Source organism: Calonectris borealis, chromosome Z (genome assembly GCF_964195595.1).
Source record: "Calonectris borealis chromosome Z, bCalBor7.hap1.2, whole genome shotgun sequence".
Taxonomy (NCBI): domain Eukaryota; kingdom Metazoa; phylum Chordata; class Aves; order Procellariiformes; family Procellariidae; genus Calonectris; species Calonectris borealis.
In genome coordinates this window covers 68,321,322-68,346,102 of record NC_134352.1, presented here as the reverse complement: position 1 = coordinate 68,346,102, position 24,781 = coordinate 68,321,322, and the positions used below count along the sequence as shown (strand labels likewise).

At 37.6% G+C, this 24,781-nt stretch overlaps 1 protein-coding gene across 2 annotated transcripts in view; it reads left to right on the top strand.

Annotated features, from left to right (window-relative positions):
* The first annotated feature begins 398 nt into the window (after positions 1-398).
* NDUFS4 (NADH:ubiquinone oxidoreductase subunit S4) overlaps positions 399-24,781 on the top strand; it is a 48,996-nt gene continuing 24,613 nt past the window's right edge. The window contains exons 1-4 of one of the 2 annotated variants that reach the window (XM_075137206.1): positions 619-715; positions 15,636-15,900; positions 17,485-17,609; positions 21,338-21,416. In XM_075137206.1, the coding sequence (XP_074993307.1) occupies positions 17,554-17,609; positions 21,338-21,416 (135 nt within the window). In that variant the 5' untranslated portion in view covers positions 619-715; positions 15,636-15,900; positions 17,485-17,553. Of the gene's footprint in view, positions 716-15,635; positions 15,901-17,484; positions 17,610-21,337; positions 21,417-24,781 lie in introns of both variants that reach the window. The other variant, XM_075137205.1, reaches the window with a different exon arrangement.

The following is a 24,781-nucleotide window of genomic DNA, read 5'->3' as shown; positions in this document are numbered from 1 at the left end:
AGGTGCAAGAAGATATATCAAAGCTTTGATGTCTTTGTACAGAGTGTACCATTCTGGCTGTGAAACGTAATGGGAAAGAATGGGGCTAAAAACACGCGTCCCGCAGCTTTTGTGCTCAAGCAGAAGGGGCTCCAGCCGCTGGGGACACCACCAGGGCTCGGAGGCCACCGTACCCTCTCTGCCTTGCTGGCCCAGGCTGGAGGCACGCACCCCGGCCAGCCCAGCCACCCCGCCAGGGCGCCGGCGAGGCCGCAGGCCTGCGCCATCCCTCCCGGGGGCTCGTCCCCTGCCACCGAGAAGATGGCGTCACGCCCGAAGCTGCCAGAAAACGTTTCTGGGCCGATCGCGTAGCCGGGGGAAAGGGGCGCCTGCGCCCCAAACGCGTGCATGGCTGCTCCACGGGGCTCCGGGCATCAGGCCCGACCTTCCTCAGCGCTGGCGATGGGGCGCCAGCAGCCCCCCACCCTTTCCCTTCTCCCCTTCCCCAGCCCTCTCCCCACCGCACCCTGTCTCCCTCCCCGCCCGCCCCTCCCGCTCCCTCTTTCCGCCCTCGCCTTCGCGTTTCCTGTCTGGGCGGAGGAGGTTTGGCCCTGCGACGCCGCCGTCTCCCAGCGGCTGCGGCGAGCGTCATGGCGGCGGCTCTCTCAATGTCAGCGGCTCTGAGGCACCTTGTCGCGAGGAGCGCGGCCGCCGCGGCCCGCCTGTCGCCGGCCAGGTAACGGGGCAGCGCGGGCGCTCCGCCGGCCTGCCGGGCGGCACCGCCGCAGCCAGGGGCCCGCCGGCGGCGGCCCGCGGGGACGGCCGCGCTCCCGAGGAGGCTGACCCGGGCCTAGGGCTTCGCCGCGGCCGCCTCGGGCGCTAGGCCGGGAGGGCCGCGCAGGGCCCCACCGCGAGCGGGGGGCGGCCAAGCTGCCAGCGGGCGCCTGGCCAAGGCCTTTCTCCGGGGCTGTGCGTGTCTGTCCGTGTCTGTCCGTGCTGTTTTCCTCGCTGTGACCCCCCACCCCCGGTGTCCTTGCGGCGCCCGGAGGTCGGGAGCTGGTCGAAACACAGAGGAGCCCTGCCGTGCCCGGCGTGGCAGGCAGCGTTTGCCTCGCTGGCAGGGAGCCGGAGAGGGCGATGGCTTCTTTCGTCGCCAGCACGGTCTTCCCGCAGATTTGCATCCCTTTGCCCTATTCTGTACCGTAGCTTTTCCTGTCCGTCCGCTCCCCAAGATCTGTTACTGTTTCGGGGGGACGTAGTCCTCAAAATAATGCTGGAAATCGCTTTATAATTTTCCGTGGCACTTTGTTGTTTGTTTCTTTAATGCAGACACCTGTATTGAAAGACCAGTACATGACCCAATCTCTAGTTGAAGATGTGTGCATGTGTTTACTTCTGTGCATGTCACAGGACTTAGGTTTTTGTAAGACTCACTTCTAGTCAGGAAAAAAAATCTAGTTTAGTGCCATTAACTATGATTTGGAGGGTTTGGTTTTCCATGCTACTTAAATCTTTACATATAAACTTACACACAAGGTAGTTTCAGTAATTTTTAAAAATTTGTAGGGTCTTTACACATATCTTTTTATGTATACACATATATATATACACACACACAAACACACAGAGAAAGCTATATACACACACACACAGAGAAAAAGAAGGACTATGGCCATACTATTTTTTCCCACTTTTTATGCTCTGACTGTCCCATCGGTTACTGCTGCTTCCTCCCTCTAAAAACGGCATCTGTTTTACAGTGCTGAAGATTAATCCTCGGTCTCATAAAAATGCTTTGGAATCTGTGAATATGAATTTAGGAATTCCTCTGTGCTAATGCAGAAACTTATTGTTCATGTTTGACTGCTTGTTTCTGCCCTTCTTTTAGTCCTCTGTGGTGTTGACACAACTGTTGCCTATGCCATGTGGTAAATTGGATCAGTCAACTGATTCAGGTTAAAAATAATTTTGTTTGTTTGTTTTAAAGTTTTATTACTTTACTGTTTAAGCAGTTATTCCAGAACAAATAGTAGGATGTAGCAGGGGCAGGAATGAACAGCATGGAAATGTGAGGTAGGGACTCCTAAGTTGGCATTTCTTCCAGGAAATTTCTTCTTTGAAATAGTGCCTTACGTTCCTTCCCTGCCACAGAGGGAGACTGAAGAATTACTGTCCCTTAATATTTTCAGTAAGAGGGAGGTTGAAGATATTTGCCTGAGGTGGACTGGAACTTACGCTTCGCATTCCATAGGAGAGTGGCTTGATCATAAATCTGCAGGTTTCTTGGAGAAGAGGCAGAGAAGAGCGCTATGAGTCTCTCTTATTTAAAGTTTTACACATCTTCGCAATCGTTGCAGGAAAATTTTCCTTGGAACAAGGAAAAGATGTTTCAGAGAAAGATAGTTTTGGCAGTATGAAGGAACAGTTAAGGCTGTCATTCATTGCATAATTTTTGTAAAGTAATTAATTATTTTCTTGATGAAGTAGGCACTGAAACGTACATCTTCTTCTCAGCTATTGTTTTATACAAAAAGTATTGTTGAGCACCCTCTGCAGTCTCCTTACTTGGAAGGGAGAATCAAGGTATCAATCCTTTGTATTTGATTTACCAGAAATCTAGATGACTCCAGTATCATAAATTTCAGTAGACTGGTAGATGCCTCAAAGCTTGGCAGTGTACAAGTTCCATTTCTAGCTTTAGCATCTCACATCTCCATTTGTAAAAAGGGGATAAAGGAACTTCCCTACCTCACAGAATTGTGAATGGTCTTATAATACATACCACGTAAGCTTATTTTCCAGTTATAATGATCCGCCACTATCCAAAAGCTTACTTCTTTGAGAAGCTGATGGTTTGCAGCATATCTTGCAATTGAATGTACAGATCCTGCGAGACTGGTTTCCTCTCAGAAAAGTATTTTGACAGATACAGTTTGGTGCAAGTAGCTTCTTTGTTACAACAAATTCAGAGTATATTTAAAGTCTTTGTCTGTCTAATTTATTATTGGAGTAATCTCTATTTGTCAATCTGTAGAAAGAATGTACTATACACAGTATGCTAGATGTGTCCTTTAAAGTAAATATAGCTGTTAGAATTACTGACAATACAAGTTAACACTGTTCTTAGGAGATGCCTGAAGAAGATGTTGGAATTCTCAACTGTGAGGGCATTTGAATGATTCTTCTGTGACTTCAGTGCTATGCTTTTGTTTACTCAGATTCAGAGTAAGGTTTGATCAAGTTTGGTACAACTTGGTTAAATTACAGTTTCATATTATTTGCCTAAATTAGGTTGTGAGAATAATATAGCTTATTGTTTGAGCACCATAGGATTAAAGTTAAAACCTTCAAGCAGTAGTTTTATTTACAGTGTTTTTTGCAAATTTTTGCATGTGAAACTTCTGACAGTTCTCCAGTTTTCAGAACTTAAATTACAGAATAATATAGCTGCCCCCTGATTTTGAAAACGATTCCCAAGATCACTTTCCAGTAGTCACAAGAGAGATTCTACTCTGATTTCCATGAGTTATATTTGATTCTTACAAATATTATGACATCCTCTAACGCAAAGATTGAATTTATCAGTACATGTTTAAGCACTTCAAAATATGCATGCCCAAGCTGCTTGATGATTCTGAGCTGGTTACTGGTAACACAAGGAAATAAGTGTTCGGTCTGAAGTTAAGACAACATGCAGCAACATTCCTCATACCTTTATGAAGTGCCATATCTTATGTGTGCCTAGTTTAAATCACTGAAGCAGTGGTTACTGAGTCCATCATTATTCTGTCTGGTGATAAGACTAATAGACCATCAGCAGATGGCTTGAGCTGATACAGAAGGTAGAAGTGCCTCCTTTGCTTAAATCACAGTTTTGAAGCTTTCATGCTGTAAGATCTGTCAGGATTTCAGGAGCTTGAAATTATGTTGAACACGCTCTTCTGAGTTTGACCTCTTCAGAAGGAAAGTTGTACCTTGTTTGTCTGTCTTATCTAATTGCTTCAAAATTTACCTTTTAGTTATCTGCAGCCAAAATTTGATTAAGGGGTATAATTTAAATAATATAGTTACATTTCTTTAAGTTTCATGTGAATTGGAGGAAAGCAGAAGAGGGACTCTTAAATGTCTTTGTCTTGGGAAAGATTGCAGTATCTCCTTGCATTAGAAAATATGGGTAGGTGGAGCTGGGAAAAGAAAACTCCCAAAAAATTTTTACTGAAGTAGGAATCAGCTATTTGTTCCAAAACTACGTAGTATTTCAGAGAGGCCCTTTATTTCACAAGGTATTGCAGTCAGGATGCAAAGATACTAATTTGTGTTGCAGAAGCAGAGTATTTTGTGTGTGCAGGTGTAATACCTGGCCACACAGTCCCTACATTTCATGATAATGGATTGTTCTTGTCACTTTTCATTGATAGATGATGGTTCTTCAAAAGGTATTACTTTCCTCTTGTAATTCTGTTGTAAAGACTCTGAGCATGATAGCAAATGTTTTGCTAGTTCAGCATAAATGGATACCTGAGGTTACGAAAGCAAAGAATTATGGACGTTTGTGTAGTAGAAAGCCTGTTATTCAATTCATGCTATATGCTCAAGAGGAAACCTGGGATGCCATTTAAATCTTATTCTTCAATTATCGTATATCAAGCTTCCCCCTCAGTAAAAAGAGGGGGATGCCATTTTTGTGGGAAAATAAAGGATTTACAAAATATAGAATAAACTTGTTTCATTTTCTATGTTGCTCTTTCATGAATAATAGAGAAAATGTTTATTAACTTTTCAAAAAATGGTTTTTTTCCTCATGATAACTAGCTTACTGTTTTGTATTATTGTTTGGTTTCGGGGTTTTTTTTCTTTCTTCAAAGTAGTGTTTGCTTTTTTGTTACATATTCATACTAAACCATATGTTGAAATAGGGCTTAGTAGACTTCCCAGATCTAGATCTGGGTAGACCAGAGAGCTACACAAAGATGCATAGAGCTCTGACTTTGTGTGGTTAATTGAAGCACTATTTAGCCAGTGTTAGTGCTAGCCAGTGTGACATTTTTATCAAGTTTGGAATAAGTGGCATGTTGCAGCAGTTGTATTACTTATTTCATACAGCTGTAATGTGTGTCTGCTGCTTACTCTCATATACTGTGCAGGATAATGTAGCAGGTTCAGACATGTCAGAAGCTTTGATTTTCATTAATAAAAAAAATAGTTCTGCGGCATTTAACATCATCAAAATTAATTCCAATGGCTAACTGCATCTGCAAACAATACCTGGAATAAAATTTTAAGATAAGACCAGGGGAAAAAGTTTTTTGAGGTCTTGCCCTTGCTTGTGTAAGTGGTGTTTATACATAGTTTCATCTTGGTTATTCATAGGAGAAAAAGACCTTTTAAAATATATATTTAACTTGCATTTACAATTTTATCTTGAGTATCTATTTTGTTTTTAATGCATATTGGAGAAGGTACAGTGACACAATAGTACAACTATAAGCTGAAATGCGGAATAAAACTCCAGGGAGTTTTTTGGTCATAAGATTGTGGTGATGTGGATCTTTGGAGCAGACTCAAGGTGAAAGATGTGGAAAGACAAATGGACATAGCGAGGGCAGAAAAGAATGAAAAACACTGCAGTATGTACACTTCATGAGCATAAGTTTAAAAACAAGACTCCAGGCAGCAGGAAGTGTTCGTCTGATCTTGCAGATAGCCTGAAGCAGTAGTTTGGGAGAAGTAGATGTTCTGTATATCTAAGTGTATAATTCATGTAAAACCCATTCCCTTTGACTCTGTCCACACTGCTCAGATAACGATTGTGTGGAAAAGATTTGTCTAGCAGCCAAATCTTGCGTATTCACTGTTACTGAAACCATCATCAGTGGTTATTTTTTATAGTCATGTGTTCTTTGATGATGATCTGGTGTCTGGCTGTTGTGAAGGGCCCTCTTTTCCCATCAGTTTTGCATGCTGTGGGGGAGAGAGGAGGAGATATCTGACAACAGGATGACTTGAGTCCTTTTGCAGTCCTTTACGTAGGAGCTCAAAGTTGCTAATCCATCACCACTTGCTTCTGTCCTGTAAGAGTTGACGGGACAACAACTCTGAATACTGTCTTATTCATGACTGGTGTGTTGTTCATGGATATGCACCTTTATTACGAGGTCAGAGTGGCTTTGGTGAACCAGAATGGATTTCCTGCTTTTGACTTCTGTGTTTGGCATTATGGGAAGTAGGGTGTAGGAGTGCTCCCTGTTTCCTTTAAAATGGAAAGAGGAAGCTTTGCAAAGCCCCCATGGAGGAACAAAGATGTTGGATGTAATGAAACATTAGAGCAGTAGGATGTTGCTGTCAAAGTGAAGAATTCTGTCACAGATTAGAGAAATTAAAAAGTGAAAAATGCCATGTATCATGTAATTCTTTTAATGCACAACTTGTCTCCTAGTGAGCTAAGATCGAGATCATTCTTGTTCTTAGTTGTATGGGATTCCCATAATGTTTCTTAAAGTTCAAGTATTTTCAGTATTGGTCTAGGTGAGGAAGAGGATCGGTAGAAAGACATGAAAGTAAGAGAGGCAGAAGGGGAAAAGAGGTTGGGAGAACCAAAGTTTGAGAATGGGGGCAAGGGAGAGATGTGTTGTTCTGGAAATTACTGGTTTTTTAATGTAACTATGGAGAATGTAACTAAGTAGAACAGGCATTATGACAGCAAAATGTTCCTGATGAGGCTTCTTAAATTGCTGTTCATTATTGGGCATATAACTTGGAGTGACTTATTTTAATTATATTTGGTTCCTTCACTTTTGGAATTAGAAACCCAAAATGGGAGGAATGACAGCCTTTTCAGCAAGAGAAGGTTTAATAGAGACAAGCAGACAGACGTTTAAGGTATGTTTGTGTTGAAAGATAACTAGTAAATAAATGATGTTCTTGCTTCTGCACTAAAACAGCTGAAAGCTCTTCTTACCAGCTCTGTGGCAACTAGTCATTGTGGGCTCAGAACTGCAGGTCACTTACCTAAAGTTTGGCGTATCTTTAAAAAAAGCATTATTACATGCTAGAATAACTTTTTCCCTAAGTCTACTGATCTGAGGACCTAATAATCTTCTCTCTACTTTGAAGATTTGAAGAGGAGTGGAGATATGAATAAAACCTCAAAACCCACCAAAACAAACAAACAAACAAAAAAAAACCACAAAAAAAGCCTTTAAGGATAGAGGTGAAGTTTGTTTGCACTAGGATCCTAAAACAGAAGGACATAATACTTTCCTTAAGGGACTAAACAATTTAAAATAGGTTCTGACACTGTATTTGAAAATGACACTTACTTCGTTTTCAAAACAAAACCCCAAACCTTTTTTATGGAAAAGGCTTTTATGTTGGTATTTCCTAATACCAAATATTTGGTATCTCGAAGTTTGAGAGAAGTGTATTTGTAGAACTTGTTACAATGACTACAAACATATTTTTTTGTGAAATAAATGAAGAAATTGATAGAAAGATTATGAAATGCCATATGGATACATGGAGAAGGGGAATTCGAATGCCAGCTGTCAATAGATGGAGTTTCAAATCTATCTTAACAAAATAATTGAATTTGCTTTAGTGGTGGTGGTTTAATATATACTGTTCAGCAGGTTTAACTCATACTGGAAAAATACTACTTTTTGGGTTACAAAAATGACCTTGTTGTTGCCTTAATGTAGGTTTAAGCATTATGACTCAATTAACATTGTTATTCCATTATACATCTCAACTTGATGCAATATTTATATATGATTGGAAAAGCCCAAAAGACAGTTGGGTTGGATTGTATTTCTGACGGATAGGAACTGTCACTTTCAAAGCTGTTCTTCACAAAAACAGGCGCTACTCAAATGTGCCAGTGAGATTCAGAAGAAGTTAAGTTCCAAAACCCAAAGTAACTTCAGAATTTAATCGATACCATCTACCTCAGTGACGTGAAAGGCCAAAGCCTTTCACTCACAACTAGACACAAGCAAAATCAGTATCTGATATTTCTTCTTCTGTGAGGAAATAAATGCAAATCAAATCAACAGTAGGAATTATTAGACCAATGTATAGCTCTCAATGTATTAGACCAATGTAATAGGTCTTCCCTGTGGCACTGTAGGAAATCTTGCCTATTGTTAAGCACATGTTGATGAATAGTGAGGATGGAAACACTAATTACAGTTAATATGGTTAATATTTTTAACTTTTATCTGCATTCTCAATTTTGAACGTTGCTTTTGTTGACATCTTTGTATAACTTATTCTATGGAATCATCTACTTAGTATGGTAATAATTTCTCATCATCCCCAATCTTGTGACTGTTTCTGTCAAGTTTGTTTTTTTTTTTTTTAATTTGTGAACATTAAGCATGCTTGAAAACAGTGTTAGGCATAAGGGAAATTTCTGGAGGTTCAAAGACAATGTCACTATTTAATTTTGCCTGGGATTAACACATAGTCTTGTTCATAGTTACTATGTTTTATGTGATTCTTTGTGATGCGGGAAAATATCTTTTCTTAAACTTATGCGTTTTTGGTTCTTCGAGAGTGAACCATGTCTGTTTACCTTTTTTTTTTTTGTTACCATAGGGCCTGAAATTAAATTTTTAGTATTTTGAGAAAAACTAGAAATTAAAGTTATCCCACCCTGCCAGACAGCTATTGATTTTTCTGCTGTTTGCCAAATTGTCTGTCATAGATGAATTGTCTGTTGTAAGAGATTGCAATGCTGAGAGGTTTATATGGTTAGCAGGAAAGCTTCAACCTGCTCACAAATACTTTAAAAAAACTCCAAGTTTATAAAAAATCTTCTTTTATACTAATAGTTTCAGCTCTTTCTTAAGAGCTTATTGTTTTATACATCTTATCCATGTACATGTTTTCATTCTCATGACAATACAGTGGATTTTGATAAGCTTTTTAAATTCTTTTGTAAGAATTTGATTCTGAGAGTGTTACAAAGTATACCTCCAAACTGTCTTAAGATCACATCCTTTATTCTTTCTAATAAAAGATATTGTTAAACTAGCAGGAGGCAAGCTGAACAGTTAACATTACCTTCTTTATAATGCATATTTCCATATTTCCTAAGAAATGAATTGCCTATTTCTGTCTGAGTTTCAAAGTGCAGTTGTTCGCTCTTGGCAGTATAACAGTATGTTTAGGTACCATTTTGCTAACAAACTACTTTCTAGCAGCAATAATTTCTGCCTGTCTTAATCTTTCCTTGACCTGTGACTGATGTTGAGGAAGTAAATTAACTTTTGACTCAACTAGACAGACTGTAGGCAGCTCCAGAATGTGTGTGGGCAAACAATTCTTGGAGCTGCTTATTCTTGGAGTGTTAACATGGAAGATTTCATAAGCAGCTTCTATTCATTATTTTTTAAAAATCAGATCTGATGTATTTTATATAAAATATTTGAAGACCTATCTTTTATGAATGTATACTCTATATGTAAGTACTTCTTCTGATGTTGTCATTTGCTATCAGTCTAATGAAGTAATGTTCTGTTAGTGATGCCATTTGTATTAAAGTCCAATCCAAAATTTTGTGGCAGAGGATGACTGTTTAATTTTTCATCTTTTCTATATATTTCAGTAGTTTTAGGTAGAGATTTTTATGGATATTGCATCTGATGTCAATAATGTTCAGAAGTACCATCTTTCACTATAAAACCAGAGATGTATTTTGTGGCTATTTAAAGACCCAAGAATACACAAGTGGCTTACTAATTTCAGTAGAACCACTATGTTTTAAATGAAGGTAAAAAACGCAGAGCTCTTCATGCAGTAGCTGTGACTGTTCTGTCATGTGTTCAAGGAGTATTTGTACGTGCTGTGTAAGTTATCTGAAGGGAAATTCTGCAGCAGTGATGTTTTGTCATATGTCAGTGTTGATTGTGCCTACCAGAGAAAGAGACAAATAATCTGAATGTTGTTATCTGAACTAGAATTCAACAATAAGGTTTGCATTTGAAGCACCCCTTTTGCCTTAAGGGTTTATTCCACTTTAGAAAAGAGTGAGCAATAGCAAGGCTAGCAGTCTCCTTTCAGAGCGCTAATAACTGCTCAGATAGTAAGAATATGAAAAGAGACTAGCAAAAGGAAAGAATAGTACCAGTGGAGGAGGAGAGGGTCAGTGTATAAATAAGAGTACAAGAGAACACATAAATAGGATAGCTGATGAGGTTATTTTTATTCTCAAATGTGAGTTCTCTAAAAATGCTTGTAAGGTGTGTTTACATTAATAAATGACAGTAAGTGGAAAGAAAATGAAGTAAGATAATTATGGAACAACAGGGCACTGAAGCTTTCTCTTAAAGTAGACTTCATTTAAGTAGCTAGGCAGTTTCATTATATTACTCTTGTAACACAATAATTTAACCTTCACCAATTTAAGGAATTGTTGTCCCAAGACTGCAGATGCTGATACAGTACTCTCTAGAAGAAAGGACTTTTTTTTTTTTTCCCTCTCTAAACTAGTGCTATATAATTGTTACTTGCACTTGCATGTAGAATAGCAGTTAAAGTTTTTGATGTGATAGTTTTTTTAAAACTTCTGTTGGAGACACTTGCATAGATTGCTTACATTGCAGCCAACCATTTGTTTTAAGCTAAAGGGAGGTGTGTATTGTGGAAGTTAATTAATCACACTGGTATCCACAACAAAAAACCTGTGTGGTTAGTATCTTTTTTTAAAAGAGGTAAGATTTAAAATTGGTCATTATAGAAAGACTACATAAAAATTAAGTCCTGTGCTTTGGTTGCAAAGTAATGAGGCTGAAAAACAAGTGCAAATATATTGCACAGACTGGAAAAAACTGAATTTGATAGGAATTAATGACTAGCGAAGTGTCGGGGAGCAGCAAGGGCTGGCTGCTCCTGAGGGTAAAGCAAGTGGGAAGCTGAGGGTGATCCCAGCAGGGACAGTGCCCTCACTGACCAGGCCACAGTCCCACAGCATCTATACATGAGGAGAGCTGGGTGCTAGTAATAGCTGGGCGCTGTCCCAGACACAGCGAAGTCATGAGCGAAGTCCAGGGTCCATCCAGGGAGTCCAGTCAGGAGCAAAAGGAACCAGAGACAGGTTTGGAGACAAACTGCAACGTGTGTCTGAAGTCCGTCCAGGCAACAGGGTCTGAACAGGACTGGAGTTATACTGCAGCTTGGGTGATGGGTCTAGCCGGGCTTGGAGACAGGAGCCAGAGCCAGGACTGGAGGCAGGTGCACTTAATAATGTTGCTCAGGCAAGGGCTGGAGACTGAGCTTAAATGGGAGCCATAGGCAGGGTGTGTTCATGGAGGCCCTAGGTGAGGCTGGTCACGGCCATTAAGACCCGTTAGTGCCCTTAGGGTCCTGATGCATGGTCTCACAGATTTTGTCTTGAGACTGTTAATATTAGAGCATAAGCTGACTTGAAAACTATTCTTGCATGTAAGATGGCACCATTGGTGTATCTTCTCTGCATGTAATTCAGTATGCAAAGATATATTGAAATATCATGGGGGTTGTTCCACTCAGAGGTTGTGAAAAGGAAGTTGGAAATACGTCAACAAAGGAATGATGTGGACAGGCAGAAGAATTAAAAAATGGGCTGTGGTGTGATTAAGATGTGTGATATAATGGAGAGTAGCTAAGGTACCTGATAACTGTGGAATGGCAACAGCGCAAAGAGGAGTTGAGGACAAAAGCATGCTGTCAGGAAGGAAATTGAAGAGTAAGGTGGCTGAGACAAGGCAAAGTTGACAAAGCAAGGGTGAAATAAAATCATATGCAGTAATATTAGCTAGATTATCCCATTCTCATCTAGAACAACTGCTGAGAGCATACAGTTCAGACAAGTGACCTGCTTCTGTATGTCGTGTTCCATTTGTGAGGCATTTGGCTGTCTCTAAGTGGCTTTTACGAATTACTACAAATATAAATGAATAGATAGCTCTTAAATACATTTTTTCATAGCTGCCCAACAACTGAGGCTTATTAGCCAAATAGCTTCATTGACTTTCATGAACCATTGTAAACCAAGATGTAGTTTTCCAGTAACACTTTAAAGGATTCATTTTTGTATGATAGTTTAGTTCAGTAGTTTCACTTCAAGTGTTTGAAGGCATTAAATAAGAAAGAAGTTGGCTTCATTTATATGGCATCTTTCACAGACCTTACTATTACCTTAGATTATTAGAATAAGTATTACTTAAGCCTGTAAGTGCAGTCAACTAGGAAGGCTAAATCAAGAGGAAAGGATAGGGATGAAATACAGGACGGTACTGTGCCATAAACCAGTTTGCAAACACAGAGGAATCTACTCATTTTTTTTGTTTAATTTTACATGATTCAAAGGCTCTTGTTCAATATGCATAAACTTCCCTAAGACAGAGGTGGGTTGTGGAACATTAGTTTCATTCCTCACAGTTTTGGAATTAAACCCTTTGACTTCTGTTGTTCTTACTATAAAGAGAGCACAGTTTTTAGTTATTGTCTAGTTGTATGAATGCCTGAATGTGTATGTGTGGGGAGAAGTTTGACATTTAGAAAGCACAAACAGAGCAAATATGTCACCTGTGTATTTTGTCTTTAATCCCTACATAACTTTTCCCTCTTCCTTTTCAACTTTATTAGGCTTTCTAACGAGATAATGTAAAATTCAGTTGATAGTTGATATAGGCTATGCAGCATTTCTAGTATTATTTGCCTTTTGGCTGACTTGCCTACAAGCGGTTTCCACTAGTTTACAGGGAACCTGCTGTTCTCAGATTGTGATCTGAGGTTAATTTCTAAGATTAGGTCTTCTGGTTTGGAGAGTAGCGTAATAATGAAGTTGCTGATCAGCAACTGTACAGGTGGCAGTAGTTTCAGAGCTCCTGTCACCTGATAGCAGTTGGACATCTTACAAGTTATGTATTCTATTGCTGTAATAGTAGTACACCAGATCTCCTTTCATAATAAGTTTTATTATTTCCACTACAAAAATAGTTAAATAATTCTGGGTAATTTTATTCTTAAAGTGCTAAGCCCCTCTCTAGTCTGTTTTCTGTAATCTGTGAGAGACCACTGGCATACCTTGAGTCACATGCGTAAGGGCATCTAGAAGCACTGACATGACTTTGTTCAGAAGTTTAGTTGCAAATAATGACTGAGTCCAAGCACATCGAGAAACAGTCTGGTATCAGCCTGGGACTTGCAAAGAACTTTTTCAGGACATGCAGCCCTCATTTGCCAGTGTGCTGACTTGAACCCCAGCTAACTCTGTGGATTTTTGCCTGAACTATTCCTCAGCTCAAGCTGTTTTCGTTGTGTGTGTGCTTATGCCATGCATGTACCCACCTAATTAATGCTCCTACAGGGCATAGCGCTCAAAAGCATGGTGGAGACACCTGTGTAGCTCTGCAGGAGTAGGTTGAGCCTGCCTGTGCTTACTGTCTGGCCATTGCGGAGCCTTCTGAAAGGTTGTGCTGGTCTTTTTTGTGTGCCCAGTGGTATCAGCTCAATTAGCTGGCTAGAGAGTAGCTCAAATGCACCCTGTTTGAGTCAAGGGCAGTGCAGGCTTGGCACTAAGTCAGAGCTAACCTTCCTCATTCCTTGTTGACCCTGAGAAAGCTGTTTAAATGAGGGAAACTGATGGTGGGCAACTCAAGCTGTGTCTTAACAGAGCTGACTTTTGTCCTGGGGACTTAACTGGCGTGCCAGGAGTGGCTATAGTGCTCTGGTCCTTCGGTAGTTCTGGAAGGACTACGGCTGTGTTTGCATAGTGCTGCAGTTCAGCTGATACCTTGGTTGTCTGTAGGTATATCAATAGCGTTTTCCTATAATTAAAATAGAACCTAAAATAACTAAAATTTGATTGTTTTCTACTTAATAAAGCATTTACTACTTGAAAACTCATTTAATATTTCTAGAGGCAGGTGAACTTAACATTTAGCTTTGAAGATGTACACTAAATTAAAAGCCACAAGTCAAATGCTTAAAGTTATTTTCGTGTTTATTCAGTACATTTATATGATGATTGCTTCTTTTCATAACACAGATTTGTGTAACAGAAAAGCACAATCAGTTCCGACCCTGTTTTCTAAACACACACCTGGAAAATATATATACATATATTGCGTATGAACTTTTTAGCAAGTAGAAGCAGTGTTTATATATTTCTATTTCAATTTTGATCTTTTTAGCCACTTCAGTAGTTTAGATTAAATAAATTGGCATTCCCTTCATCCATTCAGAAACATAATTTACTGTGTTTATAATTTAATATCATTTTGTAGGCAAAGGAAAAATTATAATGTGCCAATATTGTCTGAGAATGTAACTAGTTATAAATGGGGAACTTGCTTTTCCTCCAAACCCCAAAGTTACTCACGCAGTTCATACTACAAAATAGAACTACATGGTCTCCACAGGCAGTGTTTGGCATTATATTCCATATTTTATTTATGTTGGGATGTAATAAGAATAGTAAACGTATCCTGGTAAAAATAAAATAAAAATTGACTCTGTTAAGTCTTTATCACTTTAATAACAATAGTGAATCTAATACCAAGGAAGTATTATCCCACTCTATTTAAAGTTCATCTTTCACAAGTTCAACTTTACAAGCTGTCTTTATAAAAATGCATTATATTGGAGCTGAATACTGTGATCTCTACTATATTTGACATCGTATAACAGGCAATCATTAATGTCTGTGTTTTATACGAGAGAACATTATACTCATTTGTTTTTAGTTTACTTAATTGCAGTGTGTGACTAGGTTGGATGCTGTGGAATTTCTGAACTAGCATTGTTTCCATGTTCTTCTTGTTCAGAATTTAATATCTTTATGGTGGCTGTACTCTGTGAAGCTTACATTATTCCTGATAAATGCCATAATATTAAAAAAGGTTGGTTTTCTAAGCATGATCATCTGTTCAATGTATTGAATGGTTCATCATGGCTTCTGCTTCTGCATATATGTATATTCACACCTACTGGTGCCTTGGTCATTCAGTATCAGAATACTTAAAACACTATTTAGACTTACTTCTTAATGATTGCCTTCATTTTTCATGAGGCATGTGAGGTTTTCTTCAAGACTTTGTTTCATCTCCATGTTGTGATCTGATTACCTGTGCTGTGATATCTGGTTTTCTTTAACATATCTCCAACAGTTGACCAAAAGGGGGGGCTAATAGATCAAACAGCCAGATGTGTTGCGTAAAGAAGTTAAGGAGCCTTTTTTTGTGCAATGAATTAAATCTCAGCTATTGAATTAGATCAGGTAAATACAAGTTTTCACATCTGGGTGTTGTGTAACATGCTGGTCACAGCATTGCTCTTCGTGGAAGGCAAATTCATGCCTTGTAAATATGTCTGCTTCTCACCTTCCACTAGGCTTGTGGGGGATTCTTCATGACATTTCCAGAGGCTCTGTGGCAGGCATTCTCTTCTGAAAGACTTCCATTTATTTTTCCTTTTATGCAGTTAAAAACCAAAAGCATGTAGGGTTAAGCATAGGTTATTTAGCAGATATTTAAGAAGTTCAAGTTTGTTGAATTTTAGAGATTGAATACAGATATCCAAAACTACCAAGATAAATGTTCAAGTCAGACACCTTAATATCCTTCGTCCTGATATCACAAAAGACTTTCGCTGTCCATTTTTTTACTCTTTAGTTTCTCCAGTTCAGCAGAACTGGTTAATGACATCAACAGAGCTAGGGCCTCTAATATAAGAAGGGAAGAGGAGACATGAGTATGTGCTCTGAAACAAGGAACTCTGCTACGTCCTTATTCCACAGTGGGATAAGATGGTCGAGAGACCTGATACTGGTGTGAATATTGTAGCGAAGAATGGAGAACTTCCAATGACTTCTCAATGGACCCCTCCATTTGTGTAGCAGAGATGTGGAACCCATTTGTGACTTTGCTGGAACAGCAGGTGATGGTGGAAGGGGGAGTACATGCTTCTCATGAAACACACGTGGTTAGATGATCACAGCATTTGTTCTTCCAGGATACACAATACCTATAGAAATTTTTGAATTCTACTAATTTACATTTTCACTAATTGTCATCATTAATTCATTCCGTGTTACTGAACTAATGTAAGAGTATTTTTTACAAGTATTTAATAAGAAGACCGTGTAGGGTAGTCTTTACGAAATTTCTACTCCTGTCTCTCTACGCAGTATAAAAGACATATAGGTTTACTCTAAGGCTCTAAAATAACAAATTGTAGCCATAACGCTGTCTAGATACAATGTTCAGGTCTATAATGCCTCTCTAAAGAACTGTGCACTGTGGAAGAAAACATGAGCTTAACTGTTTTTTAAATTCCTAACACTGAAACCCAGAAATATCATTAAAGGGTATTGTTTTATAGCAGATATTAAAGCAGAGTTCATGCTGAAGCTGGACCACGATCAGATTGATGGTAAAGTCAAAATTGTATTACAAAGTTACATTTTAAGTGACCTGTAGAAATTAGTGTAATGAAATTATAATAAATGATAGAAATGATTAACTGATGATACAGGATCATATAGATCAAGTTTAAGGAATTTAAACACAATGGCACGAGGTGGGGAGAAAATACCACTTCCATAATTGCAAACCAAATGACAGTATGAGTGGTGGTCTCTGTAGCCAAAGGAGCTGCTATACATTCATTTCAAGTTATCCGTGTTTGTGGAAATACAAAGACATCTCCGTATTTGTGTGACAGACTAACATGTAGAGAACAAAGAAGGAATCTTCCATTAAGAGAGTGACTAGGAGATTTGAGAGAAGGAATGTGCTTGGGGAGGAGTGTGATGCCAGATGCATCTGAAGGAAGAAGCCCAGAAAGACAAACTTCAGCAAAAGGAGAATTTTGCTGTCTAAATCCCTGTGGACTAAGTGTGGCATCTTCACGAGCCATACAGCCAGGCCTCCTTGATGGAAGAGAAACTTTTTATGGACTAGAAGACCTTGTGAAGGGTTAGTTATAATCCAAGAAGCTGCAGATTGGATTAGCCATATACATTAATGTGGGATACTGTGGAAAGTATCTGCAAGATCGTAAAGGACATGGGTGACTTTATTTTTATAAACCTTAATTTTACTTCTGTCTACGAAATTTTGAAGTGTTTTTATTTTAAAAGGCTAACTATTCTAATAAACCCAGGCTTTTACATTTAAAAGCTTGTTTATTCACCACTAGGGAGCTCACTATAAGAAAAACATTTTGGCACAATGGAGCTGTGGCCAGCTTGGAGTCTCATCACACTTTGTTTATTAGAGAGTAACTGTGAAGGTAGTTTGTCTGCTCTGTGTTTTGAATGGGCCATTAATGAGCCTAGAAGATAGCAGAGTTTATTGTTGCTAGCTATTACGTGTAAAACTTTCTGTATAGTTTCTGAACTTTAGAATTACATTGCTGGTCTATTTATTATTATTTAAAGTATTGTGTGTACAGTAATTTTAAATCAAGAGTTTGATTAATCTTGGAACAGCGTAAGAAATGGAACTTCTTGCTCTTAAGGCCTCATCCCAAGACGTTTCGACAGGAATAAAAAATGCATAAACAGTCAAAAAGAGCCAAAATGGGATAATGTGGACCATATTGCTTACAAAGAGAAAAGAAGAAAGCAGATTATCTTTCTGGAGGTCAGTAGTAGAAGAAAGGAGGAGAATCTTGTGAGAATGGAACCGTAAGAAGTATGTTTTATACTTTTGCAAGTTTATCTGTCACAAAAGCTACCTAGAGGTCAAGGTGGATGTGAGCAGAGGCAAGTATTAATTGGGAATTTTGTGAGAATTACTTTACTGTTGAGGACAGAATAAAAGGTTTAAATTCAGTGGTCACTGAGGTGATGTAGATTGCATATTTGTTTAATTTGAAGGTAAAATAAATGTTGTCAGGTTTATACAATTTCTAAGGGGAAACGAGTGATGAAATGATACATGTTGTTGTGGGAGTTTGAAAAGAGAGGATTGTGTGAAAGAGGTCTGTTTCCTGGTTATGTCCTCAGTTAAGTGCCTGACATTAGGGACAAACTTGCAATGAAATCTGTTGAAAATTAAACAAGTGCTCTGGGAATCAAGTAACACTTTCTATTAACTTTAAAATAGTAGTATTTCAGATCAGATGTTACTTCAGAGTTGCTGGTATTTCTAAACTGCAGGTTACTTTCTTATGACAGATGCAACAAATGGAAATACCAATATCGTGTCATCTTTAAAGCAAAACATATTATGTATCTTTACACAGAGACACCTCCATGGATTTATGGTTCAAATTCCTAGTGTAGTCCAAATGCCAGTTTTCAACCACTTTCAAATAGGGAGTTCTTAAGGAAAGTACGTTCTTTCCAACTCATTGCAATTTAGGGGTGGGCAGAAGACTAGGCATTTAAGAAATGCACAAGGTTGCAAATTCCTGCAACAGTTGTGCTTTTTTCAGAATGGCTTTGAAAAAATGATGAAGAGGAGCAGAAGTTGACTTAGCTTAGTAAACTGTCTGTCTACTTTTAGCTCTTTGTCTACAAAACATCATGGAGAGCTGTCAGGTGTGATGCCTCGCAGTTTATCCCATTGACAAAGACATCTTGTGCAAAAAAGTCATCTCCCTCTGTATGCAGTGTAGAGGCATCTCAGAGAGAGATTCTGCCCAGCTTTAATCTGGTGGGATTTTTACCCTGCTCTTTCCCAATAACTATAATGGTATGAAATCTCTTTAATTTTTTTTTCTGCAAATACAGACATTTCCAAAATGAGCAATCATCTGAGTAAAAACAATGTCAAATTACATAATGCTGAGTGGAAATAATTTTGGAAGGGCGTGGCATTTGTACTTTTCAAAGCTGATTAATACTTTTCCAAATTTAAAAAAAAAAAAACAACCAAATTCAAACTGAATTGTGCTAAATTTTGTTCCAGATTGCATTTATATTGCAAGAAAAGTGTGATTCTGATCAGCTGTATTACTTAAATCCTGGCATACTCAAATCTTTACAAACTTCATCAGACCTCTCCACAGAGCAAGATTCAGAGAACTTCTTGATTCATAGTTTAGATTATTTTCTACCCAGATTTGATTGTGTAATCCAATGTCCGTCTTTGGCCATATATTAAGTAGTGTGGTGAACACTGTATCACATTAAGTTCTAGAATACCTGCAGAATACTACTTTGATACTAAAATTCCTGGAGTGGGGGAGAAACTAATTTTCCTATTAAAATGTTTTTGCCTTGTTGGAAATTTTGTGGCTTCAGCTACCAACCACTGAAACTCAAGTGTAACGCTGCTGTTCTGAAGACTTTTAGGATAACTTCTCTCTTGGTGTATTTTTGAATAAGGACCATCTAAGAGCCATTTCTTGTAGCATGCTGCAGTATCTCTCTATTCTGGTTTTATGATGTATTGTTTTAGATGTGCAAATTAAGAAATGACAGCTGCGTTGAGCCAGAAGCTCTCTAGGACAGAGATTTTGAGCTAACAGAGTAGTTATCATTTCGATGTTTATGAAATTCTTGTGCTCCCTTGCACTTGAAAACTTCATCTTGTTCTTCAAAGTACCTTTCCAGACAGATTTTGTCGTTTTAAGTAGGAATAGATGTGTCTGTCCATGTCACAAAGTTGGGTGATTCTATAAACTTTGTACTTTAAGTTTGCTTTTCATGATGTGGAGATTTTTTGAACTTGTTATTGGCAAACGGAAGGTAATTTAGTAGAGTGTAATCTGTATTAGAAGTATAGATTTGTGGGAATCTGCATTTGAAATATTATTGAACTGAACTTTGTTCCAGTTGCCTAATTTTCTAAGATTCTTGTGGCTTTCTTTATAGTCACTAATTTCAAATTCCTTTCTAGTGTAGGTATTGCCTCCTAAAACCTTAACCATGCTAATATTGTCTGAAAATTGAATGCTTGTTTAGTTAATGTCTTAAATCCAGTGCAGCTAGATTAATTAAATGATCAAGTTCATATCTTCAAATGCATTCTCTCCATAATTGACAATAATAAGGGAGGGGTTTGAGATTAGAAGACATGGTAGATGCATGTGTTGTGGAGACTGTTCCCCCAGTTAGATCTTCCATGTTTCCATGGCTTAGTAGAATGCGGTAGAAGGTACGCTTTTTTAATTCTACAGGTTTTGAATGATTGTGTGCACGTTACCTGGTCCTGAGACACCTTTCACGTTATTGGCTGTTTAACAATTATAGTTTATGTGGGGAGGGTTTAGTTTGGATAGTATTGTAGATTTTCTGAAAGTCCTGGAATTTTGCTTTAAGGGCTGTGATGTTTTTAAGGTCACTTATGGATGGTTTCCTCAAAAATTAGGTAAACATTACCAATAGCATTAAATTACTAGAAGTATGGTTGTGAGTATCCCATAGGCAAAATCTCAACGTTCATTTGCATCTGCAAGCATGTCTGGCTTCCCAAATTAGGTAATCTTCTGAGGAACAGTTGAAACGAAAGTGGCTTAGTCCCTGTTACTGTTCAGTTGTCTATATTCTTGCATTTTTGTGCCTCATTTGTTTAAAATGACCTTAATTAAATGTGAAGCACACTATTAGCTCAAAGAATTAGGCTTTTTGGCTTGTTTCACTTGCTCTTGCATTATTTTGTCAAAAGATGATTTGTACTCAAAGGGCCCAATCCTGACATTAGTGACATAATGCAAATTAAGGGCAAATTTTACTTCTTAATTCAGTGATGTGGAATTGGGTTCTGTGTTTCCATCTGTACCTTACAGGTTTAGTAATTATGCAAGAAGATTAATCATATTTCTTGGAAATGAATAAGCTGACCCATACTGATTTAGAAATGAAGCAAAATAGTTGTAAGCTTTGCCCACTCAAAACCAGAAAATTTTGTTTGAATTATCAGCTTAGGGTTTGTTTTGTTGGTTTTTGTTGGGGTTTTTTTTGTTATTTTTAAAATTTATTAATATTCTGTTGTTAAAGTGTAGAACTGGAGCTTTACCATTACAAATAGATTTAGGATTTTTTTCCTCTGATGCCATCATTGTAAGGATCAGAGTTCCAGAATGCTTGCAGCAGCTTTGTATTTTTGTTTGTTCGTGACAAACCAGCTACTGTACATTCATATAGAGCAGCACAGTCCTTGCCACTGGCAGTCTCTCTGTGACAGAGAGCCTGTAGGCTGACATAAAGTGCAGCCTGTTGTGAACTGCTAAGTGGGAGTCTGCCAAAAACTCAGCAGACAGAACTAATTGGGGAGAAAAAGGATTTTTGTGCCCTCATCTCTCCCTCTTCAATTTTTTTTACAAGACGGATATTGTTAAAGTAACTTGTTTATGTAAGATTTGTCTGCCTCTATTTTCTCATTGCATGAATCATTTTTTAACTTCAAGTCTTGCACCGCAGGTCACTGAGCACTTCCACATGGCGGCTGGCACAGGACCAAACTCGAGACACGCAACTCATCACAGTTGATGAAAAATTGGTAAGGGTTTTCTACTGCATACTGCTATGATACAGCCTTCAGGGTTATTTCTGCACAATAGGCATTCAGTATGGTATTCTGCATTCTTCTAGGAAAGCCATATAAATGTGAACTACAAAGCAACAATCCTTCATACATTTTTAACATTAGTAAAACATAAGTATGTGAAGGAGATATGGCATTCAAAGTGTTAAGCAATATAAAATGATGAGTACCTTGCTTATTATTGTATTATGGCCAAGGACCAGCATGAGCTGTAATTTATAACAAGTTTATTCTTTTTGAAATCTGTGTGTATTTTCTGTATAGTGAAATTATACAGAATTTGCCAGCTTCCTGAAATTATCTTCATTAGGACCCATATTACTAAAGAAATTGTGTAAGGAAGCATCATGCAAGATTATTGTTACTATGCACATATACTCTAGCTTTTGAATATGCATGAAGGTTAGATTACAACTAGGAACAAATGCATAACATTCTTCTGCTAATCAGTAGCAGATCAGAAATTTGGCAATCTTTTCTTGTAAGTTCTTCCATAATGTGTGGTCTGTTACTCTAGATGCAACCTGACACTTATGTTTACATTATTCAATAGTATAATTTTTGTAAGACTTCTAGGGCGGAATGCATCACAGCAGAAGTATACTTTTCATTGGTTTTCATATCGCTTTTGAATCTTCAGGAAAAAAAAATTCCCATTATATGTGCCAGACAGTTCATATTGTATGTACTTTCTTGTATCCCTGAAGCTATATTAACTACTTAAGAAATATTTGGAATTTGTGTTTAAAAATTGAACGTTTGTAATGATAATTACAAGTTGAGACAGCTGAAGTTTAACAGGCTATTGGAAAAAAACACATCTACTTTAACAACTCTTTAGGGCTTTTTTTCTCGTGCTTTGTAATATAGATGTAGCAATAATAATCTACTCACAGCTAAAAAAATTTCGTTCTGTTGTAAAATTTTTTCTGAATTTAAAAAGTAATAATTTTAGGTTTAAAAATCAGGGAAAAAATTAATACTGTATTCTAGCAAACATAATTATCTTGCTAATCAAGTTGCATAACTTGGGATTCAGGAAATTTCATTTAATATACAAGAGTTCATGAGTCACTATGTAAATAAGATTCACCAAGTCAATAGACCTAGATTTCCTTAAACAAATTGTGAATTGTGTTTGATTATTGTAGCACTGTTCTTCAACATTTAAAAAAAAAAATCTAGAGAGAGTTTTTATAATGCCTGAATTTACATTTCCCTATTGTGACCTCGGGTGATGGATACATAGATCTGAAAGAGACTACAGTGCGAAGACAGACCCACAAAATAAATACTCTTCTATCTTCCATTTTGTATTTAAATGTACATTATTCTAAGTTAGGGTTGTAAATTACCCTGTCTAGCTATGAGAGTTTATACTTCCAGTTGAGTTAGTGATGCTAATTTGAAATACAACTATTCTGTTCTCTTAGTGTTAGTGTAAATTAATTTTAAGCGAAGTGGTTATTCCTAATGTAATTATATGTTCTTATCAAGTTGAAGATGCTCATATCATAGTTGCTGGGGTTTTTTTTGAGATCTCATAGTAGCAGCTATTGAATAATTTTGTTTAATTTTGATACATATAATGTATCTAAATGATTATTTTTATCCTCAGTTCTTTCAAGTATTAGGTTAAATGTTAGACTGTATGGTATTTTCCTACAATATTGTGCATGTAGGTGCACATTCTAGATACACAATTTTTTTTTTCCAGATTATTGTAGGGCCTGAAACAAAATGATAGAAAATTAGAATATTATTTTAAAATTTTCTTTTGTAGATTTAGTTAAGTTTTTGGAGAAGTTTCCATAATGCCATAAAATATCCAATAATTGATATTCTATTAATGGGCAAAAATTTATATCCCGCTAGCAAGGAGGATCTTCACAAAGAGGTTTGATGTGGTTTTCAACTGTTTCAGGATTAGGAGAAGTTCTCTGGACACCTGTAAAACCTCATGGAAAAGTAGAGTACTGTATTGACTTATTTTAGGTTGTTGCAGTGTGTTTCCTAATTTTAAGTAGGATTAATAACAATCCATTAAAACTAATGTAACACATTAGATGAATTTTCTGGTTTTTGAATAACGTTGCTAAGCATAATAAAACTATTATTTCCACACAAGTTGTAGTTAAACTGTATTCCAGAAGTTGATGCTTAAGTTTTAATTAAAAAAGACCCCTCTTCTTCTATTACTGCCAGATATATGCATCTTATTGTTAGAAATCATTAAATCATATTTTGATGGATTTGTTGGCTTTGTCATACTTTTTTTTAAAGCCTGACATCACCTTATGGGTGGTTTTTACGGGCATATCAGAAAGAAGAAGCAACAACAGGCGGAAAATGGGATATGGTTGTCCTTGTTTGCCTTACTCCTCTTGTAACTTATTTTGAAACTGAACTCTCCTGTGAGCTGATGTTTACAAGAGTAACATTGTGGTTATTGAAAACTTTTAACTGCATATTGTAGCTGAATTAATCTATTTCCAGTGCTTTTGTAGACCTTATATTCCTATGTACACATGCATATGCTAGAACTTGATCAACAGGGATTCCTTTGAATTACCTAGAGTCCCATTTGATTCTGTAAGTACTAAAATATTCCTTGTCTTGGGAAACACAAATGAAATAGAAGGGGGGAGAGCATCCTGACATTGAATTATTGAGCAGTAGTCGGTCACCTTCTTCCTGCAGGCCAGCATGTGTTGAATACCACAGAAAAATGAGTTCTCATGAAATAGTACAAAATACAGTAGTTTAGACCACATTCATTTTTCATATTAGAAGAAAGTGGGACTCTTTAATGTAAAAGGAGTTAAATGCTCAGCTTGTATAGAACACATCCAAGAAATGATGTCTTTGTCTCAGCTACTAGCTGTTTTCAGTGAATATTGAATAAAATAACTTTTAGCGAACAGTTAAATCCGAAGAAAATAACATATAAAATGAACAAAGCTAAACAGAAATATAGTTCTTGTATCACATTTTGAATCTCTGGCCACCAATTAGGTCATATTCCAAGACTTTGGACAAATAGCTGTGTGAAAAGTAGTCTCTCAAGACCCTGCTTGCATTAGGAAATTTGGGCTATAGAGGACAAAGGCTGTCGGCAGCAAATCTCCCTCAGGTAATGTTCCAAATGATGTAACTGTTTGTGCCTATGGAATAATATAGCTTCCATCATCATTATAAAAAGCTTCAGTTGTTTTGCCTAAAATATGGGTTTGAACTGTTCTAAATTACTGCGATTTGTTTCAATTGTTTTAAGTAGGGTGCATCAATACTGTTTGTGTAGCTAAAAGTCGTCCTGTTCA